Below are 19,740 nucleotides of genomic sequence, written 5' to 3'. Positions count from 1 at the left end.
GCCCATCCCAATGATTCCGAAGGGCGCGTTATAGGTTGCCGAGTCCACAGGCGTATGGGTTATTGATCTTGGACCCTTCCTACACTATCACCAGGATCGGCCGACATTTTTTTATTCTGTTAACGGACGCTGAAAAAAACTATGGAAGTTAGTCATACACTATTGTCACTATAAAAGGCAGCAACATCTTGACCGCCGAGTAGATTGATTTGTCGGCGCTTTAGGAATGTGTGTAAGGAGTGGTGGCGGGGGCAGATAAGGGGGGAGGGTATGCCACGTATTTTCGGGGGGGGGGGGGGCATGGCCTGCCCCTTCTCTGGGTACGTGCCTGATGCGAGTGCTATGTAGATAGACAGAACCAAAGTAACGATGTTTGCCGTCGCTGGAAGCAAGTCAAGAATGTTTTGAATTGGTTATCATAAATTAACTTCTCAAACATGATAATCAGGAAAATATTAGTTGCCAATGCGAAAATTGTAGGACATGAAAAATTCCCGATCCAGCTTCCTGCGGCTCCATAGACAATTTTATCGGCGAGGACGAACGTAGCCTCGAACTAGCGCACCGCGCCTTTCGCCCCTTCCCACTGATATATGCGGATTGCTGTTTCTCCCAGTGGTGGCTTGGAACGGCAGCGGTATCACTGAGGACGTATTATGAAAGCACTACGCACCGATGAAGACCTGTGGTCATTTAGGTTTTGTTCAGGAGTGAGAAAAAAAAAAGTTTCACTTGTGTACCATCCAAAGGGCATTTCACCCATGCATTTCCTGCACTTGTGCATCAACTATGAAACCAGATTTGTAAGCGCACACAAGCTCATGTTGTGAAGCACCGTTACTGTGGTTTTCAATGCAGCTTGTCAGCAGGCAGGCATGTTAGTACAGTAATACACTCATGAGGATTTGAAATTAGCAACTCAAATAGCTGAAAGACCTGCACATAAAGCACTTCCTAGCTGGGCAATCACTTCGGAAAACACAGGTAGACAAATTGAAGTAGATGGGATAGAAGTGACATACTGCTGCTGAAGTGTGCCTTCCACAGTACATTTACTTCGCAACCACAGTGAAACGTTGTTAAACCGTAGTTGGCCGAAGCTCAGAAAAAGTATGTACTAAACTGTAGTACTGCTTAACCGAAATAGCATGAGAGCACCCACTTACCTGTCAAAAACGGATCTCAGAGAGAGTGCAATGAAACGGCAAAAAAAGTATTTATTCACTTCGCGCAACGAAACTCTTATTTTCGTTTTATGCCGCGGCCTCAAACTTACTGAAGCTGCGAGCCAGCTTTTAGGCCAGCCTCCTCATGTCAGCAAACACTCGCATAGTATATTCATTGTTGGCATTGCCTATTCTCCGTGCACGGACACAGTAGCGCTGCAGAAGTCACGGAGCGCCTTTTTCATCGCGGGGTGCTGTTCTCGTCACGACGATTGCATTCATGAGGCTGAGGTAACGCGCAGCTTCTGCCACTGTCAGGCCTGAACCACCTGTGCTGTCACTTCCCGTGTCGTCCTCATCACTGTCGTTAGGCGGCACTTTGGCAACAGAGAATGATGACGAAAAGTTGAGCCTCGTAACCGACATTTTTAGGGCGGTCGTAGCAGCATTGCTGAGTAATTTAAATAATAATTAAAATTATGGGGCTTTACGTGCCAAAACCACTTTCTGATCATGAGGCACGCCGTAGCGGAGGACTCCGGAAATTTCGACGACCTCGGATTCTTTAACGTGCACTTGATTCTGAGTACAGGGGTGTTTTCGCATTTCGCCTCCATCGAAATGCGGCCGCCGTTGCCGGGATTCGATCCTGCGGCCTCATGCTCAGCAACCACGGCAGGTGCCGAGTAACTTCTTCACATTCCAAATGCCACACACTGTAGTCAATGGCAGAACCCTTTCGCATGCCAGCACCAACTTCTTCGTGCCACAATAAATAGCACAAATGATGACCAATTTTTCTTCTATGCTGAGCACTTGGCGTTCTTTATCCAAGCTTGGGCATGACGCGAGTCCCTGCTTGCATGACACGGAAATGATGTTGACGATGTGGCTTCACACGCAAACGCACAGGGCACTTGAAGGCGACTGTTCCGATCTCTGAGGCTTGTTTTGACGGGTCGCCCGATGGGGACTATGCACCACTGTGATTACACGATGAAAAGTAGAAACAAAATGTGTTAACCGATACAAAAGCAATAAGCTGGTATGGTTTATGCGGATACAAAACGCATTATGTTCAATGGCGGCTGAGCTGGGGATTTGACTTTACTACTTTTAAAATGAAACTACTGTTTAAGTGGGTACGGTTGAATGAGGTTTTTTCGCTTGAAGTGCAGCACGCATTACCTTTTAGTGGAGTCTTTGCGTGCAGCACAAGAGCACTATTGAGTTTTTGCACGAAAAAAGTTTATGGTGTTTTCCCTATAAATATTAGGTGGCGCAAACTAAACCTGTTGAAAACAGTTTGAAACGTTTTTCTTTAGTTTGGAGATATAATTTACCAGCCATTCTTTTCTTGAATAGGAATGAAATTGAAAAAAAAGATATTTGGCAAAGTAATAGACATACGAAAGTAAATTCAGCTGTGATGTCTACTTACCGCTGGGCTTCGGTATGGAGACTGGTGGGCTTGAGCAGCCCTAGTGAAGGAGTGCATGCTGTGCGCAGGGAGGTCCGCACAGGCACTCGTCCCAGCTGTCCTTGCTCTCCGCATCCCATAGTCAGCACATCACCCTTAACTGTCAGCATCACCACATGATCACTGCCGGAGGCAATCTGCGTCACGCAAGCAACGAATGCTTCAGATCGAGCCTACAAATAAATAACGTGCTACCTCATTCCAGTTTTAAGAGTGTCACGGAAGCCTTTTCAAAAGCCTTTGAAAAAAGAATTTCGCGACTCAGCAGCAAAGTGCATGCCGATACCCTGGTAGCTAGAAAAGCTGACTATCCTCTACCAATATTTCAAAGGCCTTCAAACAGTGGCCACCCTTGTCGTTACCTTATTTATGCAAGAAAATAGAAATGATTTCTGTTAAAGAGGCCCTGAAACCCTTTAACTAATCACAGAATGGCATCACTATTGTATTACATCACCTCAGGAAGCTCCTGCTGCAAAAACTTGCGAATCCTTCAAAAACAAGTGAGGTCAGACGTATTTATTGAACCAATTATTGGCTTTCAGTCTCGATTCATTTCCACTAGCGACTAGCACGCTGGAAGCTACACAGCGGAAACGGCAAGGGAGTGCAAGGGACCAATGCTCCACTGCCCCCCCCCCCCCCACCCAAAAGAATTTGAATGCGAGACTCCTTGTGGCGACACCCCATGAAATTCACAGTATCTATGCTGTGCTTCTTGTCTTGGAGACAATGCGCAGCAGATGCAGCAACACGCAACTGTCTTTAGACCGGCAGTACGAAGATGAAATAATTATTCTCTCAGAGATAGCACACACACATATCATACATATGTTTTATTCCTTTAACTGAAATGAGCAATAAGCATACAACTGAGCACATTCGCACGATCAAGAAATCAGCCAATAGCTATTGTGGGTCCAGCTGCTTGTGACGGTGCTGCATGATAAGATTGCAGAAGCGAGAGCAAGGCATACTTCATTGCTTTTGACACAGGACCTTAAAAAACCCAGCTGCATACAGTCCAATATTTTATTCGCATGTTTACATTAGCCTCGTTAACAGATCAGCAACATTTTCCTACTATGTTCAAAAAGTGTGTCCGGACTCTGATTGGACTGACGAGACCAAGAAAATCGTTCGAATTCGGCGTGTTGAATTAAACAAGATGCAAAAAAAACGCCAGAACAGCACCGATTTATTCAGCAGATCTTTAAAGCTTCTAAACAAAGAAATGTAATACGCTCCGGATTTTTTAGCAAGAAAAAATGGGCAAGGGTCAAATATTTGTTGCACAATGGCAGCCGGTTTTTGGAGTCAGCTTCGCCGCACGATTACAAAATTTACCTTCGCCGCAATACACAAGTGTCCTGCGGTAAAGCAGATTGCAAAGAAAAAATTTTAAATCGAAAATGTGCAGTCGGTAAAACAAAAGATCGACGACATTTCTTCTCAGCTTAAAAGTGAAGTGCATGCCGATAAGCAACGCTACTATGGTGAACCGCTACCAAGTTTCATAACCACGACTCCAGAGAAATTTCGGCGTTCTATTTCTCCGACCTCCAAGGAATGTGATTTATTTCATGTTGATGGTAAGGCAGTTCACGATAGCAAAAGATAGCAAATTCGTTTAACAAACACTAAGTCTGTCTATACAAATGATAATGATGTAATGCCACCTTTCGAAATGTCTGTACCGCCTATACCGATGTTCAAATAAGCCAATCATGTGTACTAAACATGCTTTTACAAGTGAACACTAAAAAACCTTCTAGCCCAGACAACATTCCAAACACATTTTTAAAACGGTATGCAGAATGGACATCAAAGTACTTGCATGTTCTGTTCCCAAGGTCAGCCAGAGTGTAGCCACTACACCATCATCATCATCATCATCATCATCATCATCATCATCATCCTGGTTACGCCCACTGCAGGGCAAAGGCCTCTCCCATACTTCAACTACCCCGGTCATGTACGAATTATGGCCATATTGTCCCTGCAAACTTCTTAATCTCATCCGCCCACCTAACTTTCTGCCACCCTCTGCTACGCTTCCCTTCCTTTGGAATCCTGTCCGTAACCCTTAGTGACCATCGGTTATCTTCCCTCCTCATTACATGTCCGGCCCATGCCCATTTCTTTTTCTTGATTTCAACTAAGATGTCGTTTACTCGCGTTTGTTGCCTCACCCAATCTGCTCTTTTCTTATCCCTTAACGTTACACCCATCATTCTTCTTTCCATAGCTCGTTGCGTCGTCCTCAATTTAAGCTGAACCCTTTTCGTAAGCCTCCAGGTTTCTGCCCCATATGTGAGTACTGGTAACACACAACTGTTATACACTTTCCTTCTGAGGGATAGTGGCAACCTGCTGTTCATGATTTGAGAATGCCTGCCAAACGCACCCCAGCCCATTCTTATTCTTCTGGTTATTTCAGTCTCATGATCCGGATCCGTGGTCACTACCTATCCTAAGTAGATGTATTCCCTTACCACTTCCAGTGCCTTGCTACCTATCGTAAACTGCTGTTCTCTTCCGAGACTGTTAAACATTACTTTAGTTTTCTGCAGATTAATTTTTAGACACACCCTTCGGCTTTGCCTCTCCAGGTCAGTGAGCATACATTGCAATTGGTTCCCTGAGTTACTAAGCAAGGCAAAATCAACAGCAAATGGCAAGTTAGTAAGGTATTCTCCATGAACTCTTATCCCCAATTCCTCCCAATCCAGGTCTCTGAATACCTCCTGTAAAGACGCTGTGAATAGCATTGGAGAGAACGTATCTCCCTGCCTGACACCTTTCTTTATTGGGATTTTGTTGCTTTCTTTATGGAGGACTACGGTGGCTGTGGAGCCGCTATAGATTTCTTTCACGATCTTTACATATGGCTTGTCTGCACCCCGATTCCGTAATGCCTCCACGAGTGCTGAGGTTTCGACTGAATCAAACGCTTTCTTGTAATCAATGAAAGCTATATATAAGGGTTGGTTATATTCCGCATATTTCTGTATGACCTGATTGATACTGTAAATATGGTCTATTGTTGAGTAGCCTTTACGGAATCCTGCCTGGTCCTTTGGTTGACAGAAGTCTAAGGTGTTCCTGATCCTATTTGCGATTACCTTAGTAAATAGTTTGTAGGCAACGGACAGTAAGCTGATCGGTCTATATTTTCTCAAATCTTTGGCGTCCCCTTTCTTTTGGGTTAGGATTATGTTAGCGTTCTTCCAAGATTCCAGTACGCTCAAATTTATTAGGCATTGTGTGTACAGGGTGGCCAGTTTTTCTAGAACAATCTGCCCACCATCCTTCAACAAATCTCCTGTTACCTGGTCCTCCCCAGCTGCCTTCCCCCATTGCATAGTTCCTAAGGATTATGGAGTATGTAAACTTTTGGAACACATAATCCATAATCCTATCTCAGAATTCTTGGAAAACAGTAATATATTAACAAAGGATCAACACGGATTCAGACAAGGCTAATCTACAATTACCCAATTAGTTTTAACAGTGCACGACTTTGCAAAAGCAATTAACAATGGGAAACAAATACATGCTATTTTCATGGACTTTTCAAAGGCTTTCGACAGGGTCTCTCACAAAAAAGCTACTTTACAAATTGAGCAAGATACTGAAAAACTCCAGACTAATTAATTGGCTCACAGCATACCTTGATGGCAGAGAACAATTTGTTGTTTTTAATAATCATTCTTCTCAACGACTTCCGGTAGACTCTAGCGTTCCCCAAGGCTCGATCCTTGGACCTCTCTTATTCCTTTTATTCATTAAAGGGGTTGGGACACCAAATTTTGAGGCTATAAAAAGCATGTTGTAGGCTGCTTCCGTATGCAAGGACACCCAGAACGAGGTATCGGACGCTGCAAACGTTTTAAAATAATTTTAATTCAGCTCCAAAAAGTCATTAAAAACTCCTTCTCGTAGTCGAGACCCATCGCTAGCGTGGCAGCTACTACGTCACAGAGCAGGAACGAAAATATTGACGTCATAGCACACCAGCACAAAAACGTGACGTATGATGAGTAGCGATGAAATGCCAATTACGGAGCCTGCTGAGCCGAGCGGCCGAGCATAGCCTCCACTATGACCGAGCTACAGGCATATAGAAATCCTTAATGCAAAGAAGGGGTAAGGCGTGCAGACACGGACAAAGGAGGAGAGAAGTGGACAACACGAACGCCGCACGGCGGCCCGCGAATGGCAAACTGCGTGCGGCGAGTTGCCGTGCCGACGGGCCTTTGCACGTTTGAGTGTAAAACAGTAGCCGGCCGACTCCGAAAGGGACCAGGATATGCGGCGTTCATGTTGTCCGCTTCTCTCCTCACATAGTCACTAGTTCGGCAGCTCGGAGCGGTCTCTCCTTCGCTTGGCCTTTCTCAATGTGAAGGCCCGTCCACGTTACCGGCACGGGAACTCGCCGCACGCCGTTTGCCGTTCGCGGGCCCCCGTGCGACGGCGGTTTTGCTCGCGAACGGCGAGATTTCCTAGCCGTAGAGAGCACGGGCCCGGGACCCATTTGTGCGGCAGCCGTAAGGCGAAGCGGCCAATCAGCGTCCGAGGAGTGGTCACTCTGTGCACCGACGGCAGCTTCACCGCCTCTGATCGTTCGGCGCCGCCGATACCATGGCTAGGCCTTTTCCGGTTCACTTCGAAGCTAAAGCTTACGGCGCTTCGGAATGAATCACCGACTCTCACAAGCCGCAATATTTTCTTACCGTTGTTGTCGCTCTTCGCAATAATAATAATAATCGCGACATGCACTTCGAATCGCCAGTTGACCTCTGCTGGCAGAGCACGCGTTGCGCGAGCAGACGACGCAGCATATTTTTACGTCACTATTTTTTGTGGCCCACGTGACCAAGCCATGTTGCGTTTCCTCCTCTGTGACGTCATAGCATCCCCCGGAGCCCAGAAACCGAAACCGAAATTGCTCGGTATAATAATGCTATTATTAAATTATTTATCGGATATATATGAATCCCGCTGTGTGTATCGTGCTCCCTGAAGCATGACGCAACGTTTGAATCAACAAACGCATGAACGAAAATTTTGATGTCTCCACCCCTTTAATGATATGCTACATGGTATTCCAGTTATGGTTAAGCTTTATGCTGATGACTGTGTATTGTACTCAGAGATAGACAATTTTACTGACCAGGAGTTGCTGAACAATGCTTTTCGACAAATTGTCGAGTGGTGCGATGCCTCGCAAATGTCAATTTCGAGAAAACAATTTTTATGTCCATTTCACATAAGGAGCATAAACTAACGTTTGCGTACGGTATTAATAAAATTTTTCTGAAGTAACACATTATAAGTATCTCGGACTCTGGATCACAAACGACCCCACTTGGACTAAGCACCTTGAATATGGCGTAGCTAATGCTAACCGCAAGCTTTATTTTTTAAGGAGGGCTTTGAAACTTTCTACTCCCACTGTATGCCTACTCGCATATAAAGCTGTAATTCTGCCGATGCTAGACTATGCACATGTAATTTGGGACCCTTTTACTAAAACTGGCACTAACAAGATAGAAATGGTGCAAAGAAAAGCAGCTCGTTTGGTTCATAGCAGCGTCGGACGCACTTCAGTGACAGACCTCTTAACAAAAGCAAACCTGTCACCATTTATGCAAAGAAATCGTGTATCATGACTAAAATTCCTTTTTCAACTTGTTAACATTCATTATAAGACAGATCTCTTGGGAATAATTACTTTTTCATCTGGTTATGCTACTAGGCAGCGACAAAGCTGAACAATAACCCCAATTAATACATGTAATAATTGTTTTAAGTATTCCTTCTTTCCCCGAACAGAGGTTGAATGAAACCGTCTAACCAAAGACCAAGTTTAAGATCATCACTTTCGGCATTTCTTTCAAGTATTGAGTAAAAATTTGTTATCTAGCTGTGCCACTGCTATGTTCAAGCTCTGTTGACCTAATTTGTAATGTTTTCGTTGCCTATGCTATAGTGTTCTTTACATATGTATTGTTTCCCACCATGCTAAAATCCCCCATGGGGATTGCAGTATTGATAAATAAATTGAAAATAAATAAAGTGCCAACAGAAATGCATGCGCGCCGGCCAGAACCTTCGGTCGGGATCTAATTACCTGAAAGATCAAATTATACAGTCAAATTAGTGGAAGTCTACTGTAATTGACTTGTAAAAATCCTACTTTTCTTTCCCAACAAGTGCCAACAGCACACAATGCAGCCAGCAGGCTCGATGGTGCCTATGCGCTCAAACAAATCCAAACCGTTATCAAGATCTAGCCTTGCCTTCATTCCTTATGTACACTGTATCCCATAACAGTGAAAATTGCGGCCAAGGCAAGAGTGAGGGTGGTGTGCACTGCCCCTAATCATCTGAGCGGGTTGTGCAAAATAGTCAATACGGAGGATACTGTTGCGCACAACAGCTGTTATAAGAATCATGTTCGCGGCTTCATCGAGTGTACAACGCAGGTCGTCTATAAAATTCCGCTTGATTGTAAACATTGCAATATCGGGCTAACAGGGAGGTGCATTAATGATCGCCTGCGCGAGCATGCCGCTTCACTGAATAGAAACCCGTACAGTCATCTGGCTGCCCACTGTAATACATGTGGTTGCACCCCGATCTTTAAGAAGTGCGAAATAATTGACAAATATAGAAAAGTGTGTGTGGGAAATCTGAGGTATGTTGCATATTCAAAAGTGGTGATGCGTTCGTCAGCTCTGCGTCCGTCATGCTCTCAACAAAAGAAATTGATGAGTATCTTCGTGGCTGACGCTTATCCTTTTTTCCTGTTCTTTATGTCGCCTTCATGATGTATTTATATGCTGCTTCTGCAAATAAAGCATTTCGTTGCTATTCAGCGCTCTGTCCTGTGCTCTTTACTCGCTCATCCTGTGTTGCGTTGTTCCTGTTTTTATTCTAAATCCACAAATATTTACACCAAATATGCAAATGTAACAATAGCTGGAATAGCAGTGCATTCAGCATGACATTTATATAGCTCACAGCAATGGAGATGTACGTTTTAGGTAATTAGAACAACATACAGGGCTGGGCATTTTCGTGAACACAGAATTGATGCTCACAATGGTAGCACATTGAGCTTGCTGCGAGATCATTGAATGATTTTATTGGCATATGGGTTTGCCCCGAAGCGGTTCTCCAATGTTCTTGCAACAATAGTGAAGAAAACAGGAGCCCTCAACTAACTACATTGCCAGTTCCTCTAGTGATGCTTGAACATCTACAGAACAGTTGAGCATGTAATACAGTCAACTTCCATTAGTTCGGTCTTTATGGCACTAACGAAACTGACCGAATTATCGAGCGGGCTGAATAAAAATTATGCACATCAAACAGAGACGTTGGAATCGGTGAAACAAAGCTGTAAATGAAATTATAAATTTGCCCATTTCATTCGTTTGCCTTTGGCATGAAGCAAAGTGGTGTACACATGTGCTATTGCATACCCACACTACACTATGACAAGTTTTATATAGGCTCACATTTCTTAATTTGTTGCTCATTTTAAACATACTGGCCACTTAGCCAGACCCCAGTTTCGGGTACGTGCAATACAGTAAAACCTCGTTTAATTAAGTTGAAGGGAGGGGGTCGTAATTACTTCGTTATAACCATTAGTTCGTTGTAGCCACTATCCATTTCTAACCACAATTAGCAAGGAAGAGAGAATGTACTCACCACCAAATCTCACAACAACCCACCACGCGAAAAAGAAAACGGCCATCGCATGGAAAAAAACAAGCGAAAAAAAGATAGCAAGGAATTGCTACTTTATTCACGCTAAATGGCTCATCACTGATCGATCGACAGCACACTAGCTGGCGGCTCACTTCACAGAAAAAAAGTCCTTGATAGATTTTTGCCACATCTTCAGGCGAATGACGGCTTATGCAGCTGCAGCCGCTATTTCGAGTCCGTCCTCGCCGTCATTGCGAGAGCCTAAGAAGCGGCGCAGCAGGTCTACCACATCCAGCTTTTGTGCGGGAGTCGGTACGTCGAGTTCGCCAATATTAGGCTCCGGCATGTCGTCGGCATTCATCACTGTCGTCATTAGGCACCCCTGACAGCGCGCACAGAATTTCCGCCTCCGGTAGCTCTTTCGTCGTCACCGCATCAGCATCGGCACTGACGTATGTGCAGAAGGTGTCACAGTCGGGCAAAACAATGGTGTCAAGGAGAGCATCCCACGGTGCTAGGACTTGCTCGCCCGCGGCACCCTCATTGGAGGCAGCACCAATATCTTCGTTGTAACCACTGCTGCTGACGCCAAATGAGGCATGCCGGAAGCAATTGGCGATCGTGCCAAGCAGACTGTAGCATCTCGATCGCCATGTACAAGTCGATCGTGGACTCGCGCTTCATGCTCATATTGAGCAGAATCCGGTCAATCACACGCTTGCGATAGCCCAATTTAAAGTTCATGATAACTCTTTGGTCGAGGGGTTGCACAAGTGCAGTGCAGTTTGGCGGCAAGAAGCATAGCTTGATGTTTTTGAGCACAGCAGCAGTGTGGTGGGCCGCGCAGTTGTCCAGTACGAAGCATATCTTCCGGTTCAGCTTGCCCAGCTGCTCGTCCCACTCCCGCAGCCATTTGCGAAAATTTATCTCATAATCCAAGCCTTACAGTTGGAGACGTAACTCACTTGGAGCTTTCGTTTGCCTTTGAAGCATCGTGGTGACGCACTTTTATCGACCACGAAGGTAGGCACAAAGCAACACAGTTACGTGGACCTTGCTCTGCTTACCACCCTGGCAGCGTTCACCTTTGAGGGCCAAGGTTTCTTGCGGCAGCATCAGGTAGAACAGGGCTGTCTTATCCGCATTAAACAAATCCTGGGCACCGTATTTTTCTAGCAGCAGTCCAACGCTTGTCTCCACCCACGCCACTGCAGCTTCGCAATTGACAGACTGCGTTTCCCCACTGACAGCCCTGCCGACTATGTCGTGGTACTCCTTGAAACACTGCAACCAGCAGACACTCGCCACAAAATCATCATGCCCCATGATGCACGCAAAGTCCCTCACTTTGCACTGCAACAGTGCCCCGCTCACAGGAGTGCAGCTTGCTCTTGCGTCCAAAAATCACTTGAAGACCACCTTCTGTACAGCTTCGAAAGCGGGGGCTTGCAGCTTCTTTCTGTTGCCTTTTACACCATATGCGACAGCACTGGTGACGGCGTCTTTGCTGCTCAAAATCGTCGACAGCGTGCTCAACATTATGGCGAAATCTTCGGCCACGTTTTTTCTTCTTCACGCCGGACTCGACGGCTTTCAGCATAGCCACCTTCTGCTCGATTGATATTGTTTCGCGCTTCCGTTTGCCGTCGTCCATCTCCTTTCTGGTGGTGGGAACTCGCACAAACCAATCGATAGAAACACTGATATCGCTGATGCACAAGGAGACAACGACAAGCAACAACAAAACCACAGTCGGTGCCGCCCCACACACGCAGCGGAAGAGCGGGCCGGTCCACCAGTTACTATATTATTATACATATTTATATCATAATATAAACTGTCTGTGAGCCTCGGGCAATCTGTCTGGTGCGGAACATTTCACACCAACCGCCGTAAACGGAGCACAGCTTGACGCAGCTGCCTCGCTTATCGGGAGGTTGCGGGAGACAGAGCGTAGGCGCATAGGAACATTGCGCAGCAAAGAGATTTTTATTTATTTGTTTATTACATACTGCCAGCCTGGATGTCAGGCTTTAGGCAGGAGTGGGGTACATAACAATACAGTATATAGGAATACAATGTACATTTGGTCGAGCTAATACGGCATCAGAAGAACCGACATAAGACATACAAAGCGAAGTACAAACAATATGCCCCGACAATGTGAAGCATCGTTAGCTATTGCGGAATGCACTCAAGAAAGAAGACACTGTCGAACACGAACACAACCACATTGGCAGGTTGGTTATTCCATGTGCGAATTGTGCTCGGGAAAAATGAGGCTTTGAACACATTTGTTCTGCACAAGAACTCGCTCACCTTCTTTGAATGAAAAGAACGGGTTTGTCGCTGGGTAATTGAATGAAAATATGCATTTCTGTTTATTCCAAGTTGGTTATGGTAAATTAAGTAGAACATTTTTAGTCTTTCGTGGTGTAGTCTTCCCTGCAGGGTCTCTAAATTGGCTGTTTGCAAAAGGGCTGATGGGGATTTTTTCCAACTATAGCAATTATATATGAATTTGACGAATTAGCGTTGGACATTCTCAAGTTTGGTAATATTGCACTGTGTGTGGATCCCAAACAATCGCTGCATATTCTAGAACCGATGTAATGAAAGTTTTGTACGTGAGCAGTCTAATTTCTGTAGAAGATTTACTAAGGGCTCTTAAATATCCAAGTTGTTTCATTGCCTTATTTACATTGTATGTTATGTGGTCATTCCATTTCAGATCTGATGTAATTATGACTCCTAAGTATTTGTATTTTGTAGCCTGAGATAAGGTGTTATCGATGGTGTAGTGGAACTTCAAAGGATTAATTTTGTGTGTCAGTCATAGCTACTGTTTATTTATAATTATTGCCCATTTGCCAAGTTGAGCACCAGGCCTGAATTTTACTAAAGACATATATATTAATTCCTGATCGTCTTGGCACCAAATCTCATGGTAAAGTATGCAATCATCGGCAAACAGACATATTTTAACTGTATATTGGCAGCAATATCATTTATCAGGAACAAGAAAAGCAATGGTCCCAGGACGGAGCCCTGAGGAACACCGGACTCTACAGGGGCAGGGTCCGAACCGATTCCATGAATATATACTGTTTGATGCCTGAATGATAAGTATGCCGGTATCCATGCGAGCAATGTATCATTTTCAGAATAGGTTTAAGTTTCAAAAGCAGTTTTTGGTGAAACACTATCAAAAGCTTTCTCGAAATCCAGAAATATGTCTATTTGATTACCCCTATCTAATGCTTGCCGTGTTATAGTTCGTTAACGAAGCTTCCCCTCAAGTCTAAATATTTTAAGGCAGTTTTCCTAGTCTCTAAAGCTTCTCAAGTTCACGCTGCTCCTCTGGCGGCCATTTTTCCGCGAAATTATGCCTTCCAACAACTGTCGCGGACAACATCAGTCCCTTTCCATGTAAGTATGAGGCTCGGAGCAGGAGCTATGGCGCTTGAAAGTAACCTGTGGCTTGACGAACCAACCGACTGAGCTACCTTTCCGGGCAACATTGAAGGGTAACGAGTTCAAATCACATGTTATGTTCCTTTTTTTCCCCTTTTTTCTTTTTTTTCTTTCCTTTTAATGTCTTTTCCTTCATTTTATTACTGTACGGAAACCCTCCTATATATCCTCAATTATGTATGGCCACACATGTGCAGGTCATAAATACCAGGTTCTCTAGCCGAGTGCCATCCGTGCAGTATAACCGAACTCAGATTGGTCCACCTTGACTGATCAAATAGGGCACCACTGTCGGTTAAATGAGGCGTACAACTCCTGCGGGACCCGCCGTGGTTGCTCAGTGGTTATGGTGTTACACTGCTGCGCACGAGGTCGCGGGATCGGATCCCGGCCACGGCGGCCACATTTCGATGGGGGCGAAATGCGAAAACACCTATGTACTTCGAATTAGGTGCACGTTAAAGAACCCCAGGTGGTCGAAATTTTCGGAGTCCTCCACTACGGCGTGCCTCATAATCAGAAAGTGGTTTTGTCACGTAAAACCCCATAATTTAATTTTTAATTTAACTCCTGCGGGGACGGTAGAGTATCCGTCTCCCGTGCAAGAGGACCGTGATTCAAATCCCGGTGCCGCGCAATTCTCAACCGGAAAATACAAAAAAAAACCGTGTGTTGAGAAAATTGCACAAACAGGCCTGGAGTGCGGCCTGATCCCGGTGACCAGAACCGGTAACGCACTGTCTCACCAGAGCAGGATTGGCCACCCTGGTGTAGTACTTGGCCACAACCTCCTATATGAATACAAATATCAAACCCCAGCCTTCAGTCCCCAGCAGCCGCGAAGCAACTGACCACAACAGCGGTCAGATCTGTGACGCTGCAGAGGGTGCTAAGAATACGTGGCTCCGGACAGGCCGCCATTAGAATCTGAACCTGCAGCGTTTAACGTTAGAACGCTATCTAGTGAGGCAATTCTAGCAGTGTTATTGGAGGAATTAGAGGGTAGTAAATGGGATATAATAGGCCTCAGTGAGGTTAGGAGGACAAAAGAAGCATATACAGTGCTAAAAAGCGGGCATGTACTGTGTTACCGGGGTTTAGCGGAGAGACGAGAACTAGGAGTCGGACTCCTGAATAATAAGGAAATAGCTGGTAACATACAGGAATTCTATAGCATTAACGAGAGGGTGGCAGGCCTTGTTGTGAAACTTAATAAGAGGTACAAATTGAAGGTGGTACAAGTCTATGCCCCTACATGCAGTCATGATGACCAGGAAGTCGAAAGCTTTTATGAAGACGTGGAATCGGCGATGGGTAAAGTCAAAACAAGATACACTACACTGATGGGCGACTTCAATGCCAGGGTAGGCAAGAAGCAGGCTGGAGACAAGTCAGTGGGGGAATATGGCGTAGGCTCTAGGAATAGCAGAGGAGAGTTATTAGTAGAGTTTGAAGAAAGAATAATATGCGGATAATGAATACCTTTTTCCGCAAGCGGGTTAGTCGAAAGTGGACGTGGAGGAGCCCGAACGGTGAGACTAGAAATGAAATCGACTTCATACTCAGCGCGAACCCTGGCATCATTCAAGATGTAGACGTGCTCGGCAAGGTACGCTGCAGTGACCATAGGATGGTAAGAACTCGAATTAGCCTAGACTTGAGGAAAGAACGGAAGAAACTGGTACACAAGAAGCCAATCAATGAGTTAGCGGTAAGAGGGAAACTAGAGGAGTTCCGGATCAAGCTACAGAACAGGTATTCGGCTTTAACTCAGGAAGAGGACCTTAGTGTTGAAGCAATGAACGACAATCTCATGGGCATCATTAAGGAGTGCGCAATAGAAGTCGGTGGTAACGCCGTTAGACAGGAAACCAGCAAGCTATCGCAGGAGACGAAAGATCTGATCAAGAAACGCCAATGCATGAAAGCCTCTAACCCTACAGCTAGAATAGAACTGGCAGAACTTTCTAAGTTAATCAACAAGCGTAAGAGAGCGGACATCAGGAACTATAATATGGATAAAATTGAACAGGCTCTCAGGAACGGAGGAAGCCTAAAAACAGTGAAGAAGAAACTAGGAATAGCCAAGAATCAGATGTGTGCGTAAAGAGACAAAGCCGGCAATATCGTTACTAATATGGATGAGATAGTTCAAGTGGCTGAGGAGTTCTATAGAGATTTATACAGTACCAGTGGCACCCACGACGATAGTGGAAGAGAGAAAAGCCTAGAGGAATTCGAAATCCGACAGGTAACGCCAGAAGAAGTAAAGAAAGCCTTAGGAGCTGTGCAAAGGGGGAAGGCAGCTGTGGAGGATAAGGTAACAGCAGATTTGTTGAAGGATGGTGGTCAGATTGTTCTAGAGAAACTGGCCACCCTGTATACGCAATGCCTCATAACCTCGAGCGTACCGGAATCTTGGAAGAACGCTAACGTATTCCTAATCCATAAGAAAGGTGGCAAAGACTTCAAAAATTATAGACCGATCAGCTTACTGTCCGTTGCCTACAAAGTATTTACTAAGGTAATCGCAAATAGAATCAGGAACACCTTAGACTTCTGTCAACCAAAGGACCAGGCAGGATTCCGTAAAGGCTACTCAACAATAGACCATATTCACACTGTCAATCAAGTTATAGAGAAATGTGCAGAATATAACCAACCCTTATATATAGCTTTCATTGATTACGAGAAAGCATTTGATTTAGTCGAAACCTCAGCAGTCATGGAGGTATTACGGAATCAGGGTGTAGATGAGCCATATGTAAAAATACTGGAAGATATCTATAGCGGCTCCACAGCCACCGTAGACCTCCACAAAGAAAGCAACAAAATCCCTATAAAGAAAGGCGTCAGACAGGGAGATACGATCTCTCCAATGCTATTCACAGCATGTTTACAGGAGGTATTCAGAGGCCTGGAGTGGGAAGAATTGGGGATAAAAGTTGATGGAGAATACGTTAGCAACTTGCAATTCGCTGATGATATTGCCTTGCTTAGTAACTCAGGAGACCAATTGCAATGCATGCTCACTGACCTGGAGAGGCAAAGCAGAAGGGTGGGTCTGAAAATTATTCTGAAGAAAACTAAAGTATTGTTTAACAGTCTCGGAAGAGAACAGCAGTTTACGATAGGTAGCGAAGCACTGGAAGTGGTAAGGGAATACATCTACTTAGGATAGGTAGTGATCACGGATCCGGATCATGAGACTGAAATAACCAGAAGAATAAGAATGGGCTGGGGTGCGTTTGGCAGGCATTCTCAAATCATGAACAGCAGGTTGCCACTATCCCTCAAAAGGAAAGTGTATAACAGCTGTGTGTTACCAGTACTCACATATGGGGCAGAAACCTGGAGGCTTACGAAAAGGGTTCAGCTTAAATTGAGGACGACGCAACGAGCTATGGAAAGAAGAATGATGGGTGTAACGTTAAGGGATAAGAAAAGAGCAGATTGGGTGAGGCAGCAAACGCGGGTAAACGACATCTTAGTTGAAATCAAGAAAAAGAAATGGGCATGGGCCGGACATGTAATGAGGAGCGAAGATAACCGATGGTCACTAAGTGTTACGGACTGGATTCCAAGGGAAGGGAAGCGTAGCAGGGGGCGGCAGAAAGTTAGGTGGGCGGATGACATTAAGACGTTTGCAGGGACAACATGGCCACAATTAGTACATGACCGGGGTAGTTGGAGAAGTATGGGAGAGGCCTTTGCCCTGCAGTGGGCGTAACTAGGCTGATGATGATGATGATCTAATGCTGCTGCGGGGTCATGGAAAATTTCTAATAACTGCGTTACCGTGGAATGTTTCCGACGGAAACCATGCTGTCAGCTATCAATAATGAAGTTTTCCTCAGCAAAAGTGGGAATATGTGCAAAGATAATGTGCTCGAGTATAGGGAACCCAAGCTCAAGTTTGGGCGCGCGACGACAGCGCGCACTGCTGCCCCAGAGAGCGAGCAGTGCAAAACTGGGGATAGACGGCGCCCGCGCCGCCAGGCGCAACCAGTTTGCAGGCGGCCACTGCACGTGCGCGCCTGTGCTATTCAGTCGAGCCGGGGCACTGTCGCGTTGCGCCGCCAGCTGGGAACGTTGTCAAAAGGCTTCTTGCGCGAAGTTGAGTTTCCACAATGGCAAAAGCGGCCCCGCCAAAGCGAAAGTGCGTCCGAAGTACTGCTGTGTCGTGGGCTGGTGTGTCGTAACGAGCCCCTAATTCTCGTACCTTGAATACTGGCACAGTTATTTAACTGAAGCAGTGCATTCTACAGCATGAATGTTTTTCTAATTCATTTGGGAAAAGGTCCGAGACATCTTGTTCTAGGCGCCTCTTTGGCTTTCCGCTTGGCTTGCCCCATTTCTGCGGCTGGCTGATGCATGAATTTACTTCTTTATTGTTGACGTAAATGCACACCGCTGCTGCGTGCTTGCACTGAGCCGCAATGGCAGCTTTGCAGGTGCATATCCTTCTCGAAAGCAAGAATTCCTCTTTTCATGGCACGACCACTGCAGCTATGAAAGAATGAAAATAAGGGTGAGACAGAGAAGCCATTTGTCACTACTTTTCAAATGCAGCTGCCTTCCAAACTTGCCTCTACAAATAATGAGCAACATGGCATGGTGCGCATTTCCAAAGCTAACTCCAAGTTTGCACCTCTGCCACAATACTCCAGGCTGCCCTATAAAGCGAAAATAAAGGCAACGTAATATGCTTACGTTCACTAATATAAACATTCAGCACATTTTTTCGAGTGTGCGTTCACTAGCGCGCTAATTACGCGAGGGCATCACGCGCACGATACCATATCGCGCCTTTAATTCTGCGTCACTCACACGGAACCGCGTTCGCACAGTAGGTTTTATGCGCCTCTAAAGCCGATACTTTCACAAAACTCGAGTGCAGGCATGACGCGACCGCCGAAATCAACGAGGTGAGCAGATCAACTAGCTTCGCAGTGCATAAATTTCAGCTGCCTCGCCACCAAGTCAGTGGGTGATCCTCCAACGGGCGAAGCACAAGTGTTGTATCTTCCCAGGCTTTTCAGTGGGATGCCATGGCCGTACAATTATTTTTTTTTCGCACGCCGCAAACGTTCGACCCCGACAGTAGACGACAACAACTGTAAGGCTGCCATGTCAAAACAACTAAAGCATACGCTTCATATTCGACAACGAAAAACATCGAGAGTGCGCGGCTTCATTTCGCAGTGTGTATAGACAATCAGTATTTTTAACATATGACAGAATGACCCTCACCTCGAGGTACACGTCGTACACGATGTTGTCGCTCACTTGGGAAATACATTTTGTATTGAGCTGTGCCTCGTTGCCTTTGAATGTCTGCTCCACAGAGTTTACGTGACTGACGAGCTTTTCTCCTTTTAACAAGTTGGCTTTCCTAAAATAGCTGGCCGATCTTTTTGAAGCCGCACTGAAGGTGATACATTGTAACGCGCCGCACGTGCAAAGCGAGGAGAGGGCCCTGCACGTGCACAAAAAGCGAGCGGCTGCAGCGCGGCGCAGCAGAAATGCGCAGTGGATATTCCCAGTTTAGACTTTTTCTGCCACAGATGGCGCTACCCGTCAGGAGCAGTGGCGCCGCTCGCGGTGCTTGGGTAGCCTATCTTCGCACATGTACATAATAAGGAAATAGGCCTGTAGGAAGAGACAAGAGGCCGGTCGTCGGTTTTCGGTATCGGTGCGATTTTAGCATGTTTCCAATCATTCGGAAGCTCAGCACGGGACAATGATTGTCAAATATCAAGCATAAGTACTTTGGGCACCATTCAGCGTAATGGAAGAGAAAAGAAGCAGGAATGCCGTCAATTCCCGGCGACTTTGTGATATATAGATTGAGCAGAAGTGTCAGTACACCCTCTTCAGTAATAGATAGTTTAC

General features: G+C 45.5%; 1 protein-coding gene across 1 annotated transcript in view; it reads right to left on the bottom strand.

The window, feature by feature from the left end:
• Nucleotides 1-2,023: 2,023 nt before the first annotated feature.
• The window catches only part of LOC139052053 (regulator of chromosome condensation-like), a 28,898-nt gene continuing 11,181 nt past the window's right edge, over nt 2,024-19,740 (bottom strand). The window contains exons 3-4 of the mRNA XM_070529124.1: nt 2,608-2,783; nt 2,024-2,149 (exon numbers count right to left, since the gene is read on the bottom strand). Of these exons, the coding sequence (XP_070385225.1) occupies nt 2,140-2,149; nt 2,608-2,783 (186 nt within the window). The 3' untranslated portion in view covers nt 2,024-2,139. The remainder of the gene's footprint in view (nt 2,150-2,607; nt 2,784-19,740) is intronic.

The sequence above is a fragment of the Dermacentor albipictus genome, unplaced genomic scaffold (assembly GCF_038994185.2).
Source record: "Dermacentor albipictus isolate Rhodes 1998 colony unplaced genomic scaffold, USDA_Dalb.pri_finalv2 scaffold_17, whole genome shotgun sequence".
NCBI classification, from domain to species: domain Eukaryota; kingdom Metazoa; phylum Arthropoda; class Arachnida; order Ixodida; family Ixodidae; genus Dermacentor; species Dermacentor albipictus.
This window is presented reverse-complemented; position numbering and strand designations above follow the sequence as displayed.